At 42.5% G+C, this 20,669-nt stretch overlaps 1 protein-coding gene across 7 annotated transcripts in view; it reads right to left on the bottom strand.

Annotated features, from left to right (window-relative positions):
* The window catches only part of DPY19L1 (dpy-19 like C-mannosyltransferase 1), a 176,472-nt gene that overhangs the window by 61,157 nt on the left and 94,646 nt on the right, over positions 1-20,669 (bottom strand). For all 7 annotated transcript variants that reach the window (XM_056520449.1, XM_056520447.1, XM_056520442.1 and 4 more), the window contains 3 exons: positions 19,645-19,722; positions 926-1,012; positions 217-273 (listed from right to left, as the gene is read on the bottom strand). In XM_056520449.1, the coding sequence (XP_056376424.1) occupies positions 217-273; positions 926-1,012; positions 19,645-19,722 (222 nt within the window). The remainder of the gene's footprint in view (positions 1-216; positions 274-925; positions 1,013-19,644; positions 19,723-20,669) is intronic.

The raw sequence follows: 20,669 nt of genomic DNA on the forward strand, positions 1-20,669 counted from the left end.
CCAGAGTTGTAGTTGCTTGCCTAATTGACACGTAGGACAATTAAAAAAAGTGTATGTTATATAATTAATATATTAAAATTATACAGAATTTTACAACATAATTGAAGCAGGCCAATTGTAACAGTATGCATACAGTGCATGCATCTGCTTAAAGACCAACAAGCTTAAAATCATACATAAAATGAATGACGCAACAGAAAAATTCTCAAGACCTACCCAATTTATTAATGCCTTCACTTCAAGTTTCAGAACGCCTCTACTCTTTGCAATAATCTGTAAATATAATGTATCAAAGAAACACAAGAATAAATGAAACTGCTAGAAAAAAAAAGTATAACTGGCATGAATTAAAGTGGATTTGTCAAGAACCCAGTCATCCTATCCGACAGCATCTTTCTACTTTATGGCCCTCAGAGACTAGCACCAAGTATCTATAACTGTTTATTTAGCACATTCACTCTCTATAACATTATCTTTATCCTTGCATTTACACAGCTTTTTTTGTATACATTTGTGCACCAGGGATTCCACCAATCTTAAATTATTTTATAAAAGCTTGAAGTCAAATGTGCTTTTACTTTTGTAGTGGTAGCTGATTTATTAAATGCAACAATTCAAAATTGTTGCAAATGTGTGCAGTTTTTTGGCACAGTCTCACTTCATTTATGAAGAATTATGCACCTTTGTAATAAATTAAGGTGAAGTAGACAAACACACAGACACAAACAGCAGGAAAAAAACTAAACAAAAAAAAAAAAAATACCTTATTTACACATGCACTGATAAATTCCCCCCATAACTTTATTAAGGCTCATTCTACTGCTAATGCTCATCCAAGACTGCATGGTTTCCGTTGGAAAAAGCTGTGGTTAACAAGTCCCATACACTATAATGCTATAACAATCTACTTACACAAGATACTTACACAAATAACTACGAGTGAAGATGCATAATAAGATGTCAAAAGCATGGAATTTCCAAACATCAATATGAAGCACAGTCCCAGTGAAACCTAAAGAATCGATAAAATCATCTTAGAAAAAAAAAAGCTGACAGCAGAACTGTAATACCCAATTATCGTAATGGCTCATTCTGCATTCCCTACATATTTGAACATAGTAGGATACAAGAATGCTTGTCCAGTCTTTCATATTACATAAGGAATACATACAACATAAGGGATACTTTTTTATGCAGGATCACACTACCCACCTGAAAATTCAGGTTAAATAGGTTGATTTAGCTTTCAGTTTTCCTTTAATGTCAGTATACCCAGAAGTCTAGGACTGTGAGACTCCGTATTTCTGGTAGTCTAGGGGGTAGATAGAGTAATGCCAATATACCTGTTGGTCTTGGGCAATGAGGGGGTAAAACCAGTATGCCTGTTGGTCTAGAGCAGTAAAGGGGTTAACGTAAGAAGGGAGAACTAAGAGGGCTGATACCCTGAGTTTGGCATCCAAAGCTCTGAGTGTGACTGGCCACCACTTCTGGGATGCTGCTGCTTGAATCAGATATGCAGTCCAAAGATCCATTGAGACAGGGACTTCTAGGAGACGCTGCACAACTGACTGACGTATTTGCTGTAGAATTATATTGTAGCGGTTCCTAGAGATCCCGTCTCTGTTGGGGCCAAGTGCAAGTCTTCAGAACGGGACCACGACTCTCTCAGTGAGGAGCACGGCATGTGCTCTATTTATTTCTAGGGGAGCGACAATGATGCCAAGTGCTGTACTCAGGTCTCTTCGGCGCTCCCATAGATCGGTTCTGCCAGACTAATCTGATCAGCTTCTATGAGGATGTCAGTTTTAGCCTGTACCAGGGTGAAGCTGTGGATGTTGTGTATCTGGACTTTTCTAAGGCGTGTGATACTGTGCCACACAAAAAGTTAGTACATAAAATGAGGATGAGGAGACTAGAGGAGGATATATGTAAATGGGTTAGCAGCTGGCTTAATCATAGGAAGCAGAGGGTGGGTATCAATTGAACTTGCTCTGTTTGGGTCACTGTTACAAGTGGGGTACCGCAGGGGGTCAGTACTAGGTCCACTTTTATTTTCAATGTGTTTTTTTTAAGACCTTGTAGAGGGTTTACAAAGGAGAATTTCAATATTTGCAGTTGACTCTAAACTGGGTAAGGTAATCTTCACAGAGGAGGATAACATATTATACAGAGGGATCTGGGGAAGAGGAAGGCTTAGGCACAGACATGGCAAAAGAAGTTTAACCTCCTGAGCGGTATTCCCGAGCGTGACTCGGGGTTAATTTTCCCTGCCAGGATCGGTAACCCCGAGTCACACTCGGGGTAGAATTACAGAGTTCCCGGCCGGGCTGCACGATATATCGCAAAAGCAATGCGATATAGCGATGCGGCCCCCGGGAAAACATGCGATTACCTGCTCTGGTCGGCTCCCGTTGCGGGGGCCGGCCAGAGCAGGTAAAGAAAAATACTAAAAGTCAGTGTTTCCCTAACAGGGGTCCTCCAGCTGTTGCAAAACTACAACTCTCAGCATACCCGAACAGCCAAAGGCTGTCCGGGCATTCTGGGAGTAGTAGTTTCACAACAGCTGGAGGCACCCTGTTAGAAAAACACTGAGCTAAATGTAAAAGGAAAAAGTAGTAAAATAAAAAAAACTTTTGCTCACCTAGTCCCGGTCTCTGAAGATGTCGTTCCCCTCCGTGCGCTCTGGTCCCTGCTCTATTCATCTTACAGGACCTTTCACTTTTCAGCCAATCACAGGCCGCAGTGGTGTAAAGCCTGTGATTGGCTGAAGGGGAAAGGGCTTGTTCTGCAGCAAATACACTAGGTTTGAAATCTGCCCGGCAAACCCAGTGTATTCTGCTGCAGAACAAGGTGAGAAGGGGGGGGGGGGGGATAGGAAGAATGTGACAGAGGGGGGGATGTGACAAGGGGGGGGGGGAATGTGACATGAAGGGGGGGGGGGATGTGACATGAAGGGGGGGGGGAAATGTGACAGGGGGGAACGTGACAAGGGGGGAGGAATGTGACAAGGGAGGAATGTGACAAGGGGGGGGATGTGACAAGAGGGGGGGATGTGACAGGGGAGGGATGTGACAAGGGGGGGATGTGACAGGGGGAGGGGAATGTAACATTAAGGGGGAGAATGTGACAAGGGAGGGAATGTGACAAGGGGGGGAATGTGACAAGGGGGGAATGTGACAAGGGGGGAAGAATGTGACAAGGAGGGAAGAATGTGACAAGGAGGGGGGAGAATGTGATGGGGGAGATGTGAAATGGGCGGGGGGAGATGTGAAATTCAGTGCAAAAAATTGTACCGCTTTTGGTACAAATTTCCAGAAAGAATCATACCGCCAGGGAGGTTAATGTGGATAAATTTAAGGTTTTGCAAATGTAAGTTGTATAAAGTTGTATAAATCACTAGTCAGACCACATATGGAGTATTGCGTGCAATTTTGGGCACCTGTACATAGGAAGGACATGGCTGAACTTGAGAGGGTAAAGTGAAGGGCGACAAATATAATTTATGGTACATTGACCACAATGTACAAATATATGAACAGATAGCACAGAAATCTTCCTAGGAATCTTTATTTCTAGGCTGCATCCTCTACGTCTAGAGGAAAGAAGGTTTCACCATCATTACAGACTGGAATTTGTTACTGTAAGAGACGTGAGACTATGGAACTCTCTGTCACATGATGTTGTGATGTCTGACTCATTGCATAAGTTCGAGTGGAGCTTAGATGATTTCCTGGAAAAATACAAGTTATGGATACAGTTATGGCCATAAATGTTGGCAACCCTAAATTTTCTAGAAAATTAAGTATTTCTCACAGAAAAGGATTGCAGTAACACATGTTTTGCTATACACATGTTTATTCCCTTTGTGTGTATTGGAACTAAATCAAAATGGAAGGAAAAAAAGCAAATTGGACATAATGTCACACCAAACTCCAAAAATGGGCTGGACAAAATTATTGGCACCTTTTCAAAATTGTGGGAAAAAAAAAGATTGTTTCAAGCATGTGATGCTCCTTTAACAACGCAAGACATAAATGTACGTCCTGGTGAGCTGGTACTTAACGCACCAGGACGTAAATTTACTTCCTATGCATAACCGCAATAGCAGCCAGGGACCCGCCCGTAATGGCGGACATCCGCGATCGCGCGGATGTCCGCCATCAACCCCTCAGATGCCGTGATCAATACAGATCACGGCATCTGCAGCATTGCTGACACTAAAATGGATGAGCGGATTGCCCGCAGTGCTGCCGCCGCGATCTGATCATCCAGCATGGCAGCCGGAGGTCCCCTCACCTGCCTTCCACAGGTCTTCTGCTTTGGTCTGTGAAGATGAACGATAATACTGATCAGTGCTATGTCCTGTGCATAGCAATGAACGATATTAGCAATCGAATGATTGCTATAAATAGTCCCCTATGGGGACTATTAAAGTGTTAAAATATAAGTTAAAAAAAAAAAAATGTGAAAAACCCCTTCCCCAATAAAAACGTAAATTGCCCCATTTTCCCTATTTCACCCCCAAAAAGTGTAAAAATGTTTTTTATATACATATTGGCCCTCATTTACTAACGTGAAACCGACAGTTTTTGTTCGGTTGGGCATAGCCCATGTGACACAAATTTGGTCGCACAACCCGACAAAAGATATCATTACTCGAGTATGAGGAAAAACTCGCAGGAAAACCTGTGAATTTTTCTTCACCAAAACCCGACAGCTCTGAGAAGTCGGGAAATTACTGAAAACCGAGTGAATCCTACCCCCATCATGGAACAGGGTATGTTCCATGTTGGGGGTAGTAGTACAGGGGTTGATCACATCGGGTCTCACTTCTGAGACCCGATCCGATCAAAAGTTAAGCAGGGGAGCGGGCGGCATGATCCGCTCCCCAGCGATGTATTATGTGTTTTACTTTCCCAGCCGGGATCCCTGAATAGCCCGTACTGAGGAGCCATTCAGGGATCCCTTCAAGCTGCGGTGGGGAAAGATATATAGAATCGCTGGGGGGAATGTATATGTCCCCACAGCTTCTATATATCTTGCCCCCGGCTGCGCAATAGGTCTTGTCCCCCGCCGCGCTATTATATACCCCCCGCAGCGCATGTGTACACATATATATACTATATACCCCCCGCATAGCGCTATTATATACCCCCCACAGCGCATTTAGATATATATTATATATGCCCCACACAGCGCATCTATATACACATGCCTCTGAAGCGCTATCAATGACTAATGCAGTGGTCTCCAACTTGCGGACCTCCAGCTGTTGCAAAACTACAACTCCCAGCATACACGGAGCATTCTGGGAGTTGTAGTTTTGCAATATCTGGAGGTCTGCAAGTTGGAGACCACTGGCTAATACTGGTCAGTGATAGCGCTTCAGAGGCATGCGTATAGAAGCGAAGTGGGGAGCAGACATATAGCGTTATCTGGTCCCCACTTCGCTACAATACACAATCCTCGGAGCTGCCCCATCGCCTCCCCCCATCCCCGGTGTTATAATTACCTGTTGCCGGGGTCCGCGATGCTCCTGGCTTCGACGATCTTGCTGTGCGCTGTCACTGTGCGCACTGATAGTGACGTCCCCAACGCACGTCGTGACGTCACCATCAGTGCGCACAGTGACAGTGCACAGCAAGAGCGCCGAAGCCAGGAGCATCGCGGACCTCGGAACCCGGCAACAGGTAATTATAACACCGGGGAAGGGGGGAGGCGATGGGGCAGCTCCGAGGATTGTGTATTGTAGCGAAGTGGGGACCAGATAACGCTATATGTCTGCTCCCCACTTCGCTTCTATACACATGCCTCTGAAGCGCTATCACTGACAAGTATTAGCCAGTGGTCTCCAACTTGCAGACCTCCAGATGTTGCAAAACTACAACTCCCAGAATGCTCCGTGCATGCTGGGAGTTGTAGTTTTGCAACAGTTGGAGGTCTGCAAGTTGGAGACCACTGCATTAGTCATTGATAGCGCTTCAGAGGCATGTGTATATAGATGCGCTGTGCGGGGCATATATAACTTGCGCTGTGCGGGACATATATAACGCGCCGTGCAGGACATATATACAAGCGATGTGCGGGGCATATATATAACGCACTGTGCGGGGCATATGATTGCGCTGTGCGGGGCATATATAACTTGCACTGTGCGAGGCATATACATGCGCTGTGCGGGGGACATATATACAATTTACCATGCGGCACAATTTCCCACCCGTGGGACACATTTCCAAACCCATGCGCCAAAAAAAAAAATTGTCGGGCGACTGAATTCTGAAAATCTACATATTTACTAATCTGAGAAAACACTCAAGAGATTAAACCGACACTCTTAGTAAATGAGGGCCATTTGGTATTGCCGAGTGCATGAATATCCCAACTATTAAAATAAAATGTTAATGATACCGTAGGGTCAACGGTGTAAACGTAAAAAAAAAAAACTAAATATAAAAGTTTTATATAAGCAAATATGCTATCAATAAAAAGTACAGATCATGGGCATCATTTTAATCGTATTGACCCAAATAATAAAGAACACATGTCATTTTTACTGTAAATTGTACGGCGTGAAAATTAAACCTTCCAAAATTTGCTAAATTTAGGTTCTCTTTTTAATTTCCCCACACAAATACAATTTTTTTGGTTGCACCATACATTTTATGGTAAAGTGAGTGATAGCATTACAACTGACAACTGGTGGCGCAAAAAACAAGCCCTCATACTAGTCTGAGGTTACAAGTCCATCTCCAGAGATCTAGATTTGCCTTTGTCCACAGTGTGCAACATTATCAAGAAGCTTGCAACCCATGGCACTGTAGCTAATCTCCCTGGGCGTGGACGGAAGAGAAAAATTGATGAACGGTGTCAACGCATTATAGTCTGGATGGTAGATAAGCATCCCCAAACAAGTTCCAAAGACATTCAAGCTGTCCTGCAGGCTCAGGGAGCATCAGTATCAGCGCAAACTATCCGTATACATTTAAATGAAATGAAACGCTATGGCAGGAGACCCAGGAGGACCCCACTGCTGACACAAGAGACATAAAAACGCAAGACTACATTTTGCCAAAATGAACTTAAGCAAAAAAAAAAAATCCTTCTGGGAAAACATCTTGTGGACAGATGAGGCCAAGATAGAGCTTTTATCTAAAGCACATCATTCTACTGTTTAGCGAAAACAGAAAGAATACAGTACCCACAGTGATATATGGTGGAGGTTCAATGATGTTTTGGGGTTGTATTGCTGCCTCTGGCACTGGGTGCCTTGAATATGTGCAAGGCATCATGAAATCTGAGGATTACCAATGGATTTTGGGTCACACTGTACAGCCCAGTGTCAGAAAGCTGGGTTTGCGTCCGAGATCTTGGGCAGCAGGACAATGACCCCAAACATACGTCAAAAAGCACCTAGAAATGGACAACAACAAAGCTCTGGAGAGTTCTGAAGTGGCAAGCAATGAGTCCAGGTCTATATCCCATTGAACACCTGAGGAGAGATCTTAAAATTGTTGTTGGGAAAAGGAGCCCTTCCAATAAGAGAGACCTGGAGCAGTTTACAAAGGAAGAGTGGTCCAACATTCCGGCTGAGAGGTGTAAGAAGCTTATTGATGGTTTTAGAAAGCGACTGATTTCAGTAATTTTTTCCCAAAGGGTGTGCAACCAATATTGATGGTTTTAGAAAGCGACTGATTTCAGTAATTTTTTCCCAAAGGGTGTGCTACCAATTATTAAAGAAAATCTGTCATCAGAATCACCCGCACTAAACATGTTACACAGGCTTGTAGTGCGGGTGATCCTGATTAAAATGCTTCTTACCCGGTTAAAAATGGTTCAGCTGTTCTGGAGATATCTTTATCTTTAGTTTTCTGTTATTCCCTGGCTTTTTCCGTACACCTGGAAGCGGCGTTCTCCCCCCCAGGCTTTTCACTCATGCCGCCCGTCTTCTTACTTGTATTGGGCCGCAGCTCGAGTGAAGCCGGGGGGAGAATGCCGCTTCCGAGTGTACGGAATGCGGCGCATGCGCGGCCCTCTCCACCAGACCTTGAAAAAGGAGTTAGACTACGAGGATAAGTTCATGAATATTCATGAGCCAGGCGGCCGTTCCGCCCAGCTAGAATGACGTATAGCCGAGTCCGAGATGATAAGACCTCCCACTGAGTCCCAAGCCAGGGAATAACAGAAAACTAAAGATAAAGATATCTGAAGAACAGCTGAACCATTTTTAACCAGGTATGAAGCGTTTTAATCAGTATCACCCGCACTACAAGCCTGTGTAACAGGTTTAGTGCGGGTGATTCTGATGACAGATTTCCTTTAAGTTAAGGGTACCAATAATTTTGTTCAGCCCATTTTTGGAGTTTGGTGTGACATTATGTCCAATTAGCTTTTTTTCCCTCCCTTTTTTTGGTTTAGTTCCAATACACAAAAAAGGTATAAACATGTGTATAGCAAAACATGTGTTACTGCAATCCTTTTCTGTGAGAATTACTTCATTTTCTAAAAAAATTGCAGGGGTGCCAACATTTACGGCCATGACTGTATATTAATGGGGATAGAGTAAATCCCTGGATCAGCGTTCTAACTTCTGATTCCAAATTTAGAGTCGGGAAGGAATTTTTCCCCTATCATGAGGCAATTGGCATCAGCCTGATAGGAAGCAAGACCTTTTTTCATCCTTAATAACAATGCAACAGTAATGAAAGTCTTTTTATGGTTAAAAGAACAATTTTTTCTATCAGATGTTAGAGAGTACATTGCTCATGATATTTGAAGTTTGTTTAGCACTGCAGAGAATAAATACAGCAGTCATTCTTCTGTTACTTTTACCCACTGAATAGGAACAAGAATGTTAAGCTAATCAATAAAGTAAATTTGGTTTGAACAAGCAAGATTATTACATTGCTGAATGGGATGAAATATTATAGCAATTATAATGTGTTCTCACTTCTAAGAAAAGTGCCTGGGAATGCATAAAAAACTAAAGAGGAAAACAATATTTTCTTACCACATACTGTGTTACGTGAAATGTTAACTAGATACTGTTTTACTTAAAGGGGTACTCCGGCGCTTAGACATATTATCCCCTATCCAAAGGATAGGGGATGAGATGCCTGATCACGGGGGTCCCCTGCAGGGGACCCCCGTGATCTTGCAAGCAGCACCCCAGTTAAAATCAGTCCCCGGAGCATGTTCGCTCCGGTTCAGATTACCGGCGACCACAGGGCCGACGGCTTGTGACGTCACGCTCCGCCCCTCAATGCAAGCCTATGGGATGGTACGAACATGCTCCGGGGACTGATTTTAACTGGGGTGCTGTGTGCAAGATCACAGGGGTCCCCAGCGACGGGACCCCCGCGATCAGGCATCTTATCCCCTATCCTTTGGATAGGGGATAAGAGGTCTAAGCACCGGAGTACCCCTTTAAAGAGGTATTCCAGGAAAAAACTTTTTTTTTTTATATCAACTGGCTCGTAAAAGTTAATCAGATTTGTAAATTTATAAATATTAGAGAGGCTTTCATCTCCCAGACAACCTGTGACTCTGGCTGCCCAAATAACACCTGTACCCAAGGCGCCTAAAAAATTATACAAAATATATAGAAAAATTGGGGCTCAGAGTCATGAATATTAGATACAAATTAATTTATTGATGATAAGCTATTCGTAATATTTGTGTCTTTTGACCCAAAGAACCCTTGTGGGTCAGCAGAAATACACTCATATATTAAATAGTCTATACATAAAATATTCAATGCATGAAATATGGCAAATAATTATTTAAAACTAATAAATAATTTTAAAGTTTTTTCATTTTATGTATTTTAAGTGTCAACACAGTCTGGATTTATTGCCGCAACTGAGAGACTTGTTCATAGTATCTACATGCATTATTTTTACAGATGATTTAACTTCAATTATGGTGTCTGTAGATATGGTCTCTAACGGATACAGCAATTGATACAATAGTAACTGGGCAACAGATGAAACAATTTGTAACCTTATATGAGGTTGTGATTCTAGTTCTCTGCACCGCGCGCTACTAGAGACATGGCGGTCTCAAAAATGTGCAGCGGCCGTAATATAGAGCTGCTGAAGAAAGGTCCTGTGGAGGACCTGAAACGTGTCCAGTCTTAAACTACTATTTAAGTACTATTTTAAGTGTCATCCACCAAAATCCCACAAGGATACAGCCATACACAAAGACCCACGGCCCCTGCTAATCATCACAGGACACTACGTGCCATCCACACCACGAGAACATCGCTGGCTTTCCATTTTTCTTGTGCAGGAGAACTGCTCCAGTACCCTCAGATGGAGCCCACCGCTGCCGCTGTACGAACTGAGACGGCCAAGTCTCTAACAGCGCACCCTCTGCCCAGGGATTGTGACCGGCTGACGATCAGGACAACACAATAGAGGTACCAACTAAAAATTATTTATCATGTGAGAAGCGCTTCCACTATACACCCTCTCCGCTGCATACCTGTGAGACAGCCGTTTCTCTAGCAGCGCTGTTACTGCTTGGGAAACCGGGACCCATCCGGCGACCATCCTAGCATACAAGAAGGTCACAACTTTTACTATATTGCATTTCAAATACTGAAACCAGTAGCAACCAAAAATAACTACCGCCGCTGCACATTTTTGAGACCGCCATGTCTCTAGTAGTGCACGGTGCAGAGAACTAGAATCACAACCTCATATAAGGTTACAAATTGTTTCATCTGTTGCCCACTTACTATTGTATCAATCGCTGTATCCGTTAGAGACAATATCTACAGACACCATAATTGAAGTTAAATCATCTGGATTTATTGCCACAACTGAGAGATTTGTTCACAGTATCTACCTGCATTATTTCTATAGACTGTGTTGACACTTAGCAAATAATTTTTATGTTTTTTCATTTTATATATTTTATTAGTTTTAAATAATTATTTGCCATATTTTATGCAATGAATATTTTATGTATAGACTATTTAATATATCAGTGTATTTCTGCTGACCCACAAGGGCCCTGTGGATCAAAAGACACAAATATTACGAATACCTTATCAATAAATTAATTTGTATCTAATATTCATGACTGAGCCCCAATTTTTCTATATATTTTGTATAAGATTTGTAAATGATTTCTATTAAAAAATCTTAATCCTTCCAGTAGTTATCAGCTGCTGAAGTTGAGCTCTTCTTTTCTGTCTGTCAACAGTGCTCTCTGCTGACATCTCTCTCTGTCTCAGGAACTGTCAAGAGTAGGAGAAAATCTCCATAGGAAACCACTTCTGCTCTGGACAGTTCCCAAGATGTTAGCAGAGAGCACTGTTCTCAGACAGAAAATAACTCAATTTCAGCAGCTGATAACTACTGGAAGGATTAAGATTTTTTAATAGAAGTAATCTACGAGTCTGTTTAACTTTCTGGAGTAACAAAAAATAAAATAATTTTTTTCCCCCGGTATACCCCTTTAAGTAGAATTACTTGGAGACATGATAAAAAATAAATAAATGAAAAAAGTTTTGATAAATCTCCCCAATGTCTTATTTACAGTGGGGCCTATACCCCATATGTTAATGGATCTGAGCTTTCACTTTCTGTTCTTTGTCTTCTATACTCAGCTTGGTCTATTGTATTGTTAAACATTTAATAAAAATGTAATTAAAGATAAAACTAGGGAGATTTATCAAGCTGTCTTGTATTAAGATCCTCTGTCCTAAAACTGCTCAGATGATGTATAGACCAATAAATAATCATTTCTATTGTGTCCATGTCATAGCAAGCTGTTGGGGCAATGCAGATATAATGAACTTTTTATCCGTAGCAGGCTGTGCGCAAATTACTAGCAAGTCGTCAAATAGGCCGAAACTAGCCACAGCTCGGCAGGCATTATTGACAAGCATCACTGCACCCACAAAAGCATTGGCTTCAAGGGTACACTGTGTGTCATGGCCTCAAATGCAGTGTGACAAAGCAAATCGATGCGGGAGATCTTCCAAGAGCCAAGGCTCATCCTGAACGGCAGCTTTCCACCCTTTTGGCAAGAACAGGTATTATGTACACCATGACAGCAGAATTGAAGTCCTGGAACGTGTTTCACAGCGTTTATTTTCTTTACATAGCATCCAAGGCTATCACATGTACGTGCAGCGATGCTTTTAAGCAGACTGGACGCAGAAAGTGAGGTAGCAATCTCCTTGCTGAGGTGTGATCACAGGCACACTCTTACTAGTTTTGGCCCCTATAACTACTTGCTAGTAATTTGCATATGACTGTCAAAATAAAAGTTATTTTTCTCTCAATTGAACCAACGTCCTGATGTAACATGGACATACAAATAATGATGATTTTTCAGCCTATAACATGGTATGAGTGGTAAAATCTAGTGACAGGTTTCCTTTAAATGATGTTCTTTGACAAAGAGCTGACTTCTTTTACACTGCACTGCCAGTTCAACAATTCAGCCTATATAGATTATAGTTCTTAGCAATGGCAGGTTTAACTCTTCATGGACTTCAAATACATGTCTCCATTTACAGATTGCAAGGCATAGATTTACAGTGGGGATCAAAAGTTTGGGCACCCCAGGTAAAAATTTGTATTAATGTGCATAAAGAAGCCAAGGAAAGATGGAGAAATCTCCAAAAGGCATCAAATTACAGATTAGACATTCTTATATGTCAATAAAAGTTAGATCTTATTTCCATCATTTACACTTTCAAAATAACAGAAAACAAAAAAATGGCGTCTGCAAAAGTTTGGGCACCCTTCAGGGTTAACCCCTTAAGGACCTGGGGTTTTTCAGTTTTTGCATTTTTGGTTTTTCCTCCTTATCTTTAAAAAATCATAACTCTTTCAATTTTGCACCTAAAAATCCATATGATGGTTTATTTTTTGCGCCACCAATTCAACTTTTTAATCGTATCAGTCATTTTACCCAAAAATCTACGGCGAAACGGGAAAAAAAAATAATTGGGAGACAAAATTGAAAATAAAAACAAAACAACATTTTGTAACTTTTGGAGGCTTCTGTTTCTACGCAGTGCATTTTTCGGTAAAAATAACACCTTATCTTTATTCTGTAGGTCCATACGATTAAAATGGTACCCTACTTATATAGGTTTGATTTTGTCGTACTTCTGAAAAAAATCCTAACTACATGCAGGAAAATGTATACGTTTAAAAATGTCATATTCTGACCCCTATAACTGATCTGAAGTTTTTAGCGGTACCATTTTTGCATTGATAGGACTTATTGATCGCTTTTTAATCATTTTTTCATGATATAAAAAGTGACCAAAAATGCACTATTTTGGACTTTGGAATTTTTTTGCACGTACGCCATTGACCATGCGGTTTAATTTTATAATTCAGACATTTCCACACATATGTTTATTTTTATTTACACTTTTTTTTTATAGGAAAAGGGGGGGGGGATTTAAACTTTTATTAGGCGTTAAATGATCTTTATTCCCATTTTTTTCACTTTTTTTTTTCAATGTTATAGCTCCCATAGGGACCTATAACACTGCAAACACTGATCTTTTACATTGATCACTGGTTTCTCATTGGAAACCACTGATCGATGATTCTGCCGCTTAACTGCTCATGCCTGGATCTCAGGCACTGAGCAGTCATTCGGCGATCTGACAGCGAGGAGGCAGGTAGGGACCCTCCGGCTATCATGTAAGCTGTTCGCAATGCCGCGATTTCGGATCCCGAACAGCTCCCTGAGCTAACCGGCATGGTTCTACTTTCACTTTAGACGCGGAGTTCAACTTTGAACGCCGCGTCTAAAGGGATAATAGCGCGCGGCACCGCGATCAGTGCAGCGCGCTATTAGCCACGGGTCCCGGCCGTTGTTAGAGGCCGGGGCTGACCCGCCGTGGCCCCACGTCATGGGTCCTTAAGAGGTTAATATCTTGTACTGCCCCCTTTAGCAAGCATCACAGCTTGTAAATGCTTTTTGTAGCCAGCCAAGAGTCTTTCAATTCTTGTTTGAGGTATCTTTGCCCATTCTTCCTTACAAAAGTCTTCCAGTTCTTTGAGATTTCTGGGCTGTCTGTTACGCACTGCTCTTTTAAGGTCTATCCACAGATTTTCAATTATGTTGAGGCAGGGATATTGTGAAGGCCATGGCAAAACCTTCAGTTTATGCCTCTTGATTTAATCCCCCATGGATTTCGAGGTGTGTTTAGGATCATTATCCATTTGTAGAAGCCATCCTCTCTAACTTCAGATTTTTAACAGATGGCATCAAGTTAGCATCCAAAATTTGCTGAAATTTTATTGAATCCATTTTTCCTTCTACTCGTGAGATGTTCCCTGTGCCACTGGCTGCAATAGAACCCCAAATCATGATTGATCAACCCCCTATGCTTAACAGTTGGACAGAGGTTCTTTTCATTAAATTCTGTTCCCCTTCTTCAAACGTACCTTTGCTCATTCCGGCCAAAAAGTTAAATTTTAACCTCATCGGTCCACAGAACTTGTTTCCAAAATGCATCAGGCTTGTCTATATGTTCATTTGTAAAGTTCAAATGCGGATTTTTGTGGTGAGGACGTAGAAGAGGTTTTCTTCTGATCACTCTTCCATGAAGACCATATTTGTACAAGTATCTCTTTATAGTGGAATAGTGTACCACAACTCCAGAGTCTGCCAGATCTTTTCTGGAGGGATTGTGCAGTCAAACGTGGGTTTTGAATTGTTTTTCTCACAATCCTGCGAGCTATTCTGTCTGATATTTTTCTTGGTCTTCCAGATCTTGCTTTAACTTCCACTGTTCCTGATGACTGCCATTTCTTAATTACATTCCGAACAGAGGATATTGACATCTGAAAACGTTTTGCCATCTTCTTATAGCCTTCTCCAGCTTTGTGAGCATAAACTATTTTCAGTTTCAGATTTCTAGACAACTGCTTAGAAGAACCCATGGTGCTGATTGTTGGGGCAAGGTCAGATGAGTCTGGGATTTACATCACCTGGTCTTCCCAGATGATGATTGAGAACAATCCATGACACTAGCAGGTCTCAGCTTTACAAAGGGGGCAGTGCATGTTATAAATTCTGCAGGGTGCCCAAACTTTTGCAGATACCATTTTTTTGTTTTCTGTTATTTTGAAAGTGTAAATGATGGAAATAAAATCTAATTTTTGTTGACATATTAGAATGTCTAATCTGTAATTTGATGCCTTTTGGAGATTTTTCCATCTTTCCTTGGATTCTTTATGCACATTAATAGAAATTTTTACCTGGGGTGCCCAAACTTTTGATCCCCACTGTACAGATCCCCCATTACCCTCCTTACAGATGCTATGGCTTGTAGTAAAAACCTTTCTGTATCGGCAACAAAAAGTGGTGTGTGAACAAGTCAAATCCAAGCAGCATCGAAGCTGAGCTACTACATTAAACCATGCAGCTTTGAAAAAAAGTCAACAAACGATACTGACAACAAATTGTATCATCAATATGTGCCCAGATTACATTGAATGTGGAAGTGGCAACATCAAGACTGTTCTCATTTTGCTATTAACTGAGTGATCCATCTATTTGTTTTCAATTGATTTGTTGGATTAATCCATGATGTGTTACAGCAATGAATTTTTAACAGTTCTGCAAAAGTTATTACTAGAAAAAATTCTAAAATAACTCCAAAGACCACAAAATGTAGAAGGCGCAATCTTTTGGGCATACCCCAATTGTCTTCAATCTCCAATGACATCAAATCAGCCTAGATCTTTAGTTTTACAGTTCTAAATAAAGTTAAACTGAGATGATCAACATGCATTAAAGGGGTACTCCCGTGGAAAACTTTATTTTTTTCTAAATCAACTGATGCCAGAAACAGATTTGTAAATTACTTCTATAAAAAAATCTTAATCCTTCCGGTACTTTTTAGGGGCTATATACTACAGAGGAAAGGCTTTACTTTTTAGATTTTTCTAATGTCATCACCACAGTGCTCTCTGCTGACCTCTGCTGTCCATTTTAGGAACTGTCCAGAACAGGAGAGAATCCCCATAGCAAACATATGCTGCTCTGGACAGTTCCTACAATGGACAGCAGAGGTCAGCAGAGAGCACTGTGGTCATGAAATCAGAAAAATCTGTAAAAAGTAAAGCATTTCCTCTGTAGTATATAGCCCCTAAAAAGTACTGGAAGGATTAAGATTTTTTAATAGAAGTAATTTACAAATCTGTTCAACTTTCTGGCACCAGTTGATAAAAAAAAAAAAAAAAAAAAATTACATAGCAGTACCCCTTTAAAACAAGAAAAGTAAACTCTTCCAGTGCACAATACATTACAGGACCTCAGCTGCAGTGGGATCCTGTATAATTCTTCACTATACAATTTTTTTTAGCTGGTTACAGCTATTTCTTGCTGGTTCAGTGATATTTTGCTGAGAAAATTGCCACTCTGTGATTGTTTCTAAAATGTGTGTTTTACTATTTTTCATTGTTGATATACAATTTAATAAAGATAAAGGCTTATAATTTGCACATAAAATAAGTGGTTGGGAAAATTAGGGTATTTGTGACAACCCTTTGGTGGTTTATAGTGGATTTAAATTCAAAATGGACACAAGAAAGAACACAAAGTTTGTGCCTATGTCTGAGACAGCTTATAGAACATTATTATCATGTGAAAAAATGAATAAAAAAAAGTGGTACCATTCATTTTTATGGTAATTTTTTTCATCCGCTTATCCTGCTAAGAATTCAGTTTATACTATGAATTTTACAGGAACAGCCGCAGGCAAAACCGACACCCTGTGTTAGATCTACTGCAGGGCTTAAAGGACATCTGCAGCAAAAGGCAACTTATCCTCACAGGATAGGGGATAAGTGTCTGATTGCGGGAGGTCCGATCGCTGGGACCCTCAGCGATCTCCTGCACGGCTCTGCCGTGGCTCTCCCGTGCAGGAGGCGTGTCGGCCGCAGGGTGTCGTCGCGACCGACATTCCTCTGCCATGTATCTCTATGGGAGAGGTGGGGAGGCAGTGTACGTGCCTCCCCGCCTCTCCTATAGAACTGTATGGGGCATACAGTCAACCTCAGAGAGGTCGCCGATACGCGCATTAGCCGCTCACATAGAGAGGGTGGGGAATCTCATAGGTCGGACCCCCCGCAATCAGACACTTATCCTGTGCATAGGAGCTAAGTTGTCTTTTGCTGCAGATGTCCTTAAAACGCTTCCCGCAAAATTACTTATATAAATGTCATGTTATGCTGGTAGATCGCGCATCATGATGTTTATATAAGTCATTCAGTTAACCCGGCGATGCGCGGCATCGCTTGGTTTAACAGGCAGAAGTCCCACTGTTACCAGTGGGAGACAACTTCTGCAAGCCCCCCAAGGACCATCTGTGAATGGTCCTGGTCAGCGATCACAGTGTCTCAGTTGACTGGGGGAGGGTTTAAAGTTAATTTCCCCCACTCTGCCCGCCCCTAGAAGTCAGGGCAGAGCAGGGGAAGATGAGAGCTGCGGTGGGGACATACCGTAGGACCGGTGTAGGCAGCAGGGACTGGATCGGCGGCAGGCAAGTGGAGGACGCATCGGCGGTATCAGAGGCAGTAGTGAATATCGCTGTAAAGTGATCTTTACTGCTGCTTCTAGGAGTTTCAAAACTACAACTCTCAGCATGCCCAGACAGTCCAGGAATAATGGGAGTTGTAGTTCTGTAACATCTAGCCCTTCAGATGTTGCCAAACTACAACTCCCAGCATGCCTGGGCAGTCTGGGCATGCTTGGAGTTGAAGTTTTGCAACATCTGGAGGGCTACAGTTTGGACACCACTACAAAGTGGTCTCCAAACTGTTCTCCTGCAGTTGTTGCAAAACTACAATTCCCAGCATGTCCTTTGGCTGTCCGTTCATGCTGGGAGTTGTAGTTTTGCAACAACTGGAGGCACACTGGTTGGAAAACATTGTCTGTTTCCTAACTCTGTTTCCCAACCCGTGTGCCTCCAGCTGTTGCTAAACTACAACTCCCAGCATGCACTGACCAACCATGCATGCTGGGAGTTGTAGTTTTGCAACAGCTGGAGGCACATTGGTTGGGAAACATTGAGTTAAGTAACAAACTCTCCCCCAGCATGCACGGATAGCCAAAGGGCATGCTGGGATTGAAGTAGCATGCCTCCAGCTGTTGCATAACTACAAGTCCCAGCATGCCCTTCTACTGTCACTGCATGCTGGGAGTTGTAGTTATGCAACAGCTGGAGGGGGCTGAGCGTGACGTCACACGGGGGGCGGGGCTGTGACATGTAGTTTTGCAAAAGCTGGAGGGGGCGGAACGTGACGTCACACAGGGGCTAGGGGATAGGGCGTAAGATGTCTTAGCGCAGGAGTACCCCTTTAATACTTAAAGTGACAGTGGTCAGATGTGCAAAAAATGCTCTGGTCCTTAAAGAGTAGCTCCCACCATCTTTTTTTCATTCTTCTTCTGTCCCTACCTATTGGTAATCTATCCCTAACCCCCTCCCTGCCTTTAAAAAACATTTTTTTTTTATAACTTACCAAGTCATCCTCTTCAGCTCTTCTTGTCTTCTTGCGTTCTCCTCTCCAGGAAGCAGACTTACCCAGCAGGCGCAACGTCACCGACGCCTGCTGGGCACAGACTTCCGCCCTCACTTCATCTATGCTGCGCTCCTATTGGGAGCGCGCATAGATTATAAGCTAATCACACGGCAGGCTGCTCTGTGGTCTCCTCCTCCCTGTTTAGCAGTGCATGTGCTACCCAGGGAGGAAGAGTATAGGAGTAGCCTGCCTTGCAATTTACACCTGCCGAGACCCAGGACCGAGATTTTGCCTATAATGAACTATATAAAAAAAAACTGTAGTGTGCCTACAGCTGTTGCTAGACTACAACTCCAAGCATGCCCGTACAGCCAACAGCTTTATTGGCATGCTGGCAGTTGTAGTTTTGCAGCAGCAGGAGGCACCCTGATGATTACATGCCAGGGGCGGGGACGGGCTGCGCGCAAATCTAGGCAGCCAATGCGCGCAGCCCCGGCGTTCACTGCGCTCGTTCCCACCTGTCTGATTGACAGGCAGGGAGCAAGCGCAAACTGAATGAATTAGGAACGGCCACTAGGAAGGAGACCTCTAGTGGCTGTTTTTCAAATGTAAAATAAACAGTTTTAATAAAAAATAATAATAATAATAATAATGAAACTATGTTAGAGATATGTTGTAGTACAAAAATTTTGGTGACAGTGCCCATTTAAACTTTATCCACAAAATATGTCCCTGGAGGTAACAGGGCAAATCATAAATTCAACAACCTTTGAGGGGTTACCCCCTCGCGGGGATTAAACCCTTCACTAGAACCCCCCTTAAGGGGGGTTCTAGTGAAGGGTTTAATCCCCGCGAGGGGGTAACCCCTCAAAGGTTGTTGAGTGCCCATTTAAGGCCAAAATGATTCCGTCCTTAAGGGGTTAAGGTCGTGGTCCATGAAACAGGAATTCAAAGAAAAAAAAAAAAAAAAAACTCCTTAAATTATGCACTATCACTTTAGGCTCGGCACTAGATTCAACACACTGTATTACGAGGATAGCCATGAGCAAGCACTATGCACTAGTTGTAGTAGTTTAAATCTACGGTTCAAGTCAATATTGCAGAATAATGTCTGAAATATACTTACCATATGAGTATACAATATTTTCAAAAACTTCTCAGAGTCAAGGTAGCCAAGCACATATATAGCAAAAAGTGAGGCTATCTGAAAAAAAATTAAACAGCTTATGCTAAAACCAAAGAAAACTTCAACAACATTATATATATATATATATATATATATATATATATATATATATATATATATATATATATAATAGTTTAAAGTGCTTAAAGGGGTACTCTGGCCCTAAGACATCTCATCCCCTATCCAAAGGATAGGGGATAAGATGTCTGATCGCGGGGGTCACGCCCCCTCCCATAGACTTGCAGGGACAGGGCTTGATGTCACATGGGGGCGGGGTTGTGACGTCACGATACTCCGGCCCCGTAGTAGTGAGGCTTAAAACTCGTAGCCTCCAGTGCTGACGTGCAGCTCATACTGGTGGGTGCTGCATTAGAGATTGCGGGGACCCCAAGAGCGAGACCCCCACGATCAGACATCTTATCCCCTATCCTTTGTATAGGGGATAAGATGTCTTAGGGCCGTAATACCCCTTTAAAAGAAATCTGTCTTCAGTTTCAATGCACTAACCAGTGGGCACAGATAGGTAGTGCAGATGACACTGATGACAACAATACCGTATTTATCGGGGTATACCCAGCACCGGCCTATAACACGCACCCTCATTTTTTCAAGGATATTTGGGTAGAAAAAGTTTTTTACCCAAATATCCTTGGTAAAATGAGGGTGCGTGTGTGTGTGCGCATGTGTATACCCTGATAGACTGTTTCTGACCCCGCAGAAGCCCCAAGGAAAGGCAGGGGAGAGAGGCCGTCGATGCCCGCTTCTCTCCTCCTGCCTTTCCTGGGTTCTAGAGTCCTGCTGCCGCCACTTCTTTCCCCCTGGATATCCAGAGACTGCCGGCGCCGCTGCCCCATTACGTCCCCCATCCCCGGTTTTATAATTACCTGTTCCCGGGGTCGGGTCCACGCTGATTCTGGCTCCGGAGGCTTCCCTAACTGTCACTGTGCGCCGGGCCAAATGAAGGT

Source organism: Hyla sarda, chromosome 5 (assembly GCF_029499605.1).
Source record: "Hyla sarda isolate aHylSar1 chromosome 5, aHylSar1.hap1, whole genome shotgun sequence".
Classification (NCBI taxonomy): Eukaryota; Metazoa; Chordata; class Amphibia; order Anura; family Hylidae; genus Hyla; species Hyla sarda.